Below are 6,901 nucleotides of genomic sequence, written 5' to 3'. Positions count from 1 at the left end.
TAAAGGAATTCAAAAGAAGCTACAGTAAAGTGGATCACAAGAATGCCTCCTTAGTACAGTCTCTCAGGGCAAATTAATCAACATATTCCAGTTTTAAAGCACTTTAAGAAAAAGTGAGATGCAAAACAAGATGTAATCTGTACATTAAGATGGGATTTCCAAAAGGAACATGAATTCGAGCACAAGGGAAAAAAAAATGAAGACAATACAGGTGTCAAGACATTCAGTAGCGTGGCTTCTGTTCATCTCAAATTACAGCACAGCTCATGCACCACACATCTTACAATTTTACATACTGTACATGATATAGAAATATTTAAGTTAAAATTTCTTTTACTGATATACTGTACTCAAATTTTAAATCCTGAGAAGAAAAAAGAAAAATGTGTGGTTATGTATGTGCACTATATCTCCGATATCACCAACACATACACCACAGGATATCAGAAAGTCCAGAGAGGAATTACATGCTGGAAGTGTAGGTCATTCCTTGTTTGGGAGAGACATTAGGAAACAAATTCTATTCTGTACTACACAACAGTATATACAGGTACATAAAACTATGACATTTTCTAATGACGGCAGCTTGCAATAACAGTCTTTCTGTGAGTTTCTTACCGGCTGCAACACAGTGGCTTCAGCTGAACATTAGGAAGAAGAGTAATACCAGTTATCTTGCATTGTAGTACTTGCTCATATTTTACAGTTAGTAAATGTGTCTCAGGTTAGTCCCAAACACCACTTGAAAAACGTTGACATATTTCTTCCCCCTCACATGTGCCTGGTGTCAACAACCACAAGAACTACAGTAGACTTTTCAGGTGATTTCCAGTGCTGCAGAGCACTTGTCCATGCATTCTGGAAGTAAAACTGGCAGGTCCATACTGATCACAAATGCAACCCCAGATACTTTCTTCATCTTGCATTCCCCATAATTCGTATCAGATTCCAACACTAGTCATGCAATTCCATTACACATCAGGATGTTCAACATGCTGTGACCTTGTGGACATTTTGCAAACAAGTTAGTAGGCGATGATATGGGGTTCCTGGAGATGCTACCACCTCAAACACTGACTGAAAGGCCCTCCGATCTAATTCTTCATCTATCTGATGTCGGTAAAAGTCTATGGCCACCAAACAGAAGATGTTAACATCCACTTGCTCAGATTTTCCCATTCTGCTGATAATATGTGGAAGACTGAAATATAAAGTTAAGGTCATAATATGACAGAAGTTGGTCATCTTTTGGTATAGCACTTTAAACACTGTTCTCCAATAAAATGGTGTATTTTTGAGTTCACTAACAATGTTAAAGTGCAAAATACTGTCATGTATCAATTAAACTGAAAATACAGAAATTCTATTTCTTCATTAACTTCATGCAATTTCTTATCCCCAGAAATTCATTTTAACCTAGCAGTAGTTTTCTTTATCCACTGCAGCAAGCAGTGCAATCAGCACCACAGTCGCGACTGCTGATAGTCAAAGAGCATTGCTGAGATTAAGAGTCATTAGGAAGTTCCAACGTGACATAGGGCCACTTTTTTGCCCGCTCATGAAAAGCAACAGTTATCTCTCTGTTTGTTTGGGTTTGTTTGTTTGTTTTTAAATAAACCCAGCATTGATTCCACCTATGTCTTTTGGCTGTTACAACTTCTTTGGCTGAATGTAATTCCATTGCCAAAGCTCACTATTACTGCAGTGCATCTCCGGGGGCACAATTGCAAAATACAGTTTGTATGCAGAGGACAATTTTCTTTAATTTGTATTTGTTCTCTCTCTTTTTTTTTTTTTTTTTAAAATATATTTTATCTTGCAGAAGGAATATAGAACAAAGCTTTTAAAGGTCACTGCAAAGCTATCTGGTGAAGCTTTGAAAACGGTCCTTCAAAGTAAGGACTTTCCCAATCATCTTGCATAGTCACAAGGAACCTTAAAACCTTAAAACAGTAGTTTTAGGTAACTTCATTCTCAATCTGTTTAGAAGTTCTCATTTTTCACCTCAAACCTGAGGCACCAATAGCACAAAGTGATGACATACACCACTACTAACTGCAGTAAATCTGCCTCTTTTTGTGTGTTAAACTTGTACTCTTATCCTTCAAGGCTATCAATGTGCTTTACAGAATCACTGTATTTACCCAGAAATGGCACACATTCAGTCTTTTTAGGATACATTGCTGAAATCCATTGACTGGTGGAAGCACTGACAAAAAAACAGGAAAGACTCCACATTGCCATTGCCACAGGTGTTCTTTGTGTGAAATTAGAAAGAGACAGCATCACCCAGTCACGGACCATTGAGGACTGTCCAGTGCTATGTAGTGTCTGGAACACCTGCAAAAAAATATTTTACACAGGAATAAAGACATGGTAGATGTTTTTTTAGTTTCTCTTGTAAAGGTTCCCCCCAGCTACAAAGCTCTGAGGTTCACAAACCGTATTCCTGGAGACAACTCTGAGTCTAATCAATTAATGAACACAATGCCTAGACAAAGAGATTCCGCAAAAGAGTCAGCCAGGATCCAACTGAACTCATGACATCTATGCCAAACTGAAATAAGCATGCAGAAATGCAAGACTTGTCTGGTGTCTCTATTTTTACACATCAAATGTGGTGTGCACATGTACTTTCAAGTGATGCATGACTCCAGTAAGTAGGTGCTGAAGAGCAAAATACCCAGAAGCCCAACTGAGTCCACAGGAGCTTGACTGTAGAGTTCACAAGGCCAGATGACCTGGGCTGGCTCCTTGAGATCTAAAGAGTCTGAGCATCAGGATCACAACTACTAATTTTCTCTTTATTTCCCCATTATCAGTGATTGAACTATAGTGCTGTGAGCTTTGTCTTCCAGGCGACATGGTGATTCTAGCCCACCATGTTGCCCGGAAGACAAAGCTCACAGCAGTACAGCTCAATCACTGCAACTGGTTTGCTAGATTTAACAAAATTGATATTTGCCCCTCTAATTGAGCTGTCGGTTATTTAGAAGTCTTCTGAAATATTTAAGAAAAAAAAAACCCACTACCTTATAAACTACTGTTGCCATGAATTGCGGGTAAGGCTGCTGATTGGATAAAAATTCTCCAATAACTTTATTCATTACATCTTGTGGGGGGAAAAAATCATCAAGGAACTGTGGAAGGATCCGAGCCACTACTCTAGCTTCAAAAGGAAATCCCTTCCTGATCCTGAAAATAATAAAAAAGAACATATTTTATGATTGAATTCCAGTAAATATCTCATTCTTTTTCAATTTAATTGGCAATAGAAAGAACATTTTACTTTCATCTCTAGATAGGCAAAGAAGTCTTCAACACTGAAGAATCCCAGTCTTACTCCAACAGCCTACCCAAAATGGTCTATCAAAGCTATTAGAAGTTGTTACAGGTGAACCTCCCCCGTGACCTCCTCCATCCCCCCCCTTTTTTTTTTTAATAGTCAACATTGCATCAGAGACAAGATTTAATAATAGGAATGCTGAAAAAACTAAACAAGAACAAAAAAGGACAGGGAGATTGCTATCCTAGTTATCAGAGGAAAGACCATTTATAAGCAGAACACTCATTTCCATTCATAACATCTTTGCATTTTTTTATTCAAGACCAGGATGATCAATATATCGAACAGGAAAAGCAAGTTGTGCTGCACTGTAAAGAGGGGAAAAGATACTCCAACTTAAAGACAATTTTACTTAAATAACACTGTTTGGAAAATCTTCCTAAGAAAGGCTGCATCTGTTGATGTGTCAAGATCAAGTTACCATCATGTGATTATTCCCTGCTAACGTTATTTTCTGCTTGTAGTATTAATGTTTGTTTTGCTAACTCTTAGGAGTGATATTTTCAAAAGCACTCAAGCACTGCTCTAGTTCTGTTCTCACTGAGCGCAGAAGTGAAACCCTCATCCAGTTTCATGGAAGAACCACTGAACGCTTCAAAAAATGTCAACCATTATCCCACAAACTACTATGCAAAATCTAATATGCTATGCTCACTTAAGACAGCTTGAGATTGTCAGATCAAAACAGGGGTTTTGAAATATTTCCATTAAATGAGTTCCATGTGAATACAGAAGTTTTACTGTACCCTTCCACTGCAATTACTTAACAGCCTTGGAAAGAGCAACACTTGGGTGGGGGAAGGGGAAAAAGGTTTTAAACTCTTAGGGTGGTTTGAAAGATTATTTCCCATAAACTGGATTTATATCCTTGATTATGCAGAAGACATCCTGAAAAGCACTTAAGAGTTTGACCTGAAGGGAGCTGGAAATACATTTATAAAGTATTATGGTTTGTGCAACACACAGTATCAGTTAGGACATGTCTGTTTTCCATTTACATTCCTGTACATTTGTGCTGCCTTCAGCAATTCCATCAGTGTTACTGTGTATACTAGAAGTATCAATTTTAAGCAATGGTATGCAGAGAAGCATCATTAATTAAGTATTAGAACTGTCAAATAGAGAAGTGACCACACAGTGCCAAACAGAATTGTTTCCCTCCCAATGCCCCATTATACCATTTTATCCTCTTACCTATCAAAAAGGACAGATACTCGTTCCATAGCTACGATCACAGATTCACTGTCGGGAGCAGCAGGATTTGCATCTGTGGGACGACTGGGGCTGATTTTTTCCTTTCCTAAACCAAAATAATTTGTTGTAAGTTTACTGTGAATGCTAAAATAAGACCTTTTTATCCTTGGTAACAAAAATAAATGAAGAAAATTAGCGCTGTTAGTAAGCTAGTCTCTTAGCGCATCAAAGGTATAAAAAAAGTAAATACCTGTGTACATGCAAGTCAGCATTAATCCAAGTGCTGCCATTGCTCTATGGGGGCTCTGCACGTTCACTCTGTCAACACTCAGTTTAACTAGCGATTCACTATCCAGCCTAGAAAGTTGCTCTGAAAGAAGGAGTCGTTCTAATCCTCTCAGGACACAATGATAAATAATGGATGGTGTTGATTCATCACTTCCAGATACCATGGCTCCACACATCTAAAATAGAGAAAAAAGCCAATTAACCTGTTTTTGAGGTGTATTTAGCTCATCTTCTAGCACCATACCACTGCAGCGAGTATGGAACCGCATCAGGTATTAAGAAAACCTGATGAAACTAAACCCAAAAGCATATCTACACCACAATAATCAAGTTAAGTGTTGAAGACAGCTATGTGGTGATCCCAGATTACATGTCCACCAGTGACTGGAGGCATCACAACATACCTGTATAATTCCTGCAGAGAATTCGGGCCCTACATCAAGTGGGTAATTCTCAATCAAATAGAAAGCAGCTGCACACATTACCAAGATGTGCTGTTGGTTATGGATATTCACACAACTGTAAATAAGCAAAAACACTAGTGGTCACTTATATCAAAGTTGTCTAGGTCACAAACAGAGACAATATAAACAATCCTTAGAAACACTAAGTATTTTTTCACATAAAATTTATGCAATTTTAAAAATCACATTAAGTATCACCAAGATACCATAAGACAGCGCTGGTTATCATAGAAATCCAGTGCAACACAAGACATTTTTCAGCAATATAATTACAAGATAATCATTGCCTGACTTGTTTAGGAGAAATAAACTTCATTATTGATCCTGCAAGTCTTATTCAAAGAGTATACCTTTTGACAGAAAAATAAGGTTTAGGGAACACACGTTACCAAAGAGATGAAGTTCTGAGCTATCAAACAGTTTTCTCACCCTCAAATATAGTTTCGCTTCTGTAAATCAAAGCTAAAATTGGCTGGTATTTTCAATGAAAATGCCAAAACCTGCTTGATACAAACGCATGCTCTAAAATATACTGACAACAGCAAACCATAAAGAGCCCTTTTGTTCACACATAAGCATGCAGCAGTTCGGGACGGGGGGGGAGGGGAGGGAGGAAGACTCTTACTGTGCTACTCCTCTCAAATTGGAGAGCAGATACTCGCTGATAATTGGAATGAGTTGCTTCGCTGTCTCATCAAGCAAGTCACACTCAAGGATATAAAGAATTCCATGCAGAGCTCCAATCCGACTTGGCATATGGGTGCTTCTCAGGGTTGATTCCAGCAGTCGACTTACTGGTTCAGCCACAGCTTTATCCTAATATATCCAACAAGAATATTCATTAGAAGTCAACACTGGTTCAATACTGGTGGCTCCTGTCATTTGGAAATACTTGGAACAAATTAAAGAGCAGAAAATATGGCATGAACCAGAGCCTGGCTTAAGACTGCTTTGAATCAAAAGTCATGAGATTAATATAATCAGGTAAGAGATGACTTGCAGATTAACTACTGAACTGATGCTACCTTGTTTTTCCTGTAAAAAGTTATCTCATGATTTAAAGCCAAAAAAAACCAAGGTAAGCATTAGTTCAGCAAATAATATGTGCTATTAAGAATCTTCTACATATAGGACTTGGATGGTTGGAATTTTCTGGCCTTCCAGCTAACCACAAAGGATGCTTCTGTCTGAAACTGACTGGTAGATGCCTATAGCCTGCATCCAAAAGAATACTCTGCCATCCACTCCGCTCGTAGTACAGCGTTCCATTTATTTGTTCTCCAAGACCACTGGCACTCAGACCTACGAATCTTTCTCTCCACCGCTCCCATGATCTGGACGAGGGGATCAAGTGCACCCTCAGTAAGTTTGCAGATGACACCAAGTTGGGTGGAGTGTTGATCTGCTCGAGGGTAGGAAGGCTCTGCAGAGGGATCTGGACAGGCTGGATCAATGGGCCAAGGACAATTGTATGAGGTTTAACAAGGCCAAGTGTTGGGTCCTGCACTTGGGTCACAACAACCCCATGCAACGCTACAGGCTTGGGGAAGAGTGGCTGGAAAACCAGCTGGCGGAAAAGAACTTGGGGGTGTTGGTCGACAGCCGGCTG

The 6,901-nt window shown here is 38.9% G+C and overlaps 1 protein-coding gene across 1 annotated transcript; it reads right to left on the bottom strand.

Moving 5' to 3' along the window:
- Positions 1 to 528: 528 nt before the first annotated feature.
- On the bottom strand, positions 529 to 6,108 carry LOC104078788 (huntingtin-like; the record flags this gene model as incomplete). The annotated part of the gene is made up of 7 exons (XM_009580569.1): positions 529 to 1,201; positions 2,180 to 2,340; positions 3,033 to 3,195; positions 4,541 to 4,646; positions 4,791 to 5,004; positions 5,233 to 5,347; positions 5,918 to 6,108. Coding segments are annotated over 7 exons (1,164 nt in total), but the record flags the coding sequence as incomplete, so codon positions are not given.
- Positions 6,109 to 6,901: the final 793 nt, after the last annotated feature.

This window comes from Fulmarus glacialis, unplaced genomic scaffold (assembly GCF_000690835.1).
Source record: "Fulmarus glacialis isolate BGI_N327 unplaced genomic scaffold, ASM69083v1 scaffold5796, whole genome shotgun sequence".
NCBI classification, from domain to species: Eukaryota; Metazoa; Chordata; class Aves; order Procellariiformes; family Procellariidae; genus Fulmarus; species Fulmarus glacialis.
Note: the sequence above shows the minus strand (reverse complement) of the source record. Positions and strands in the feature narration are given on the sequence as shown.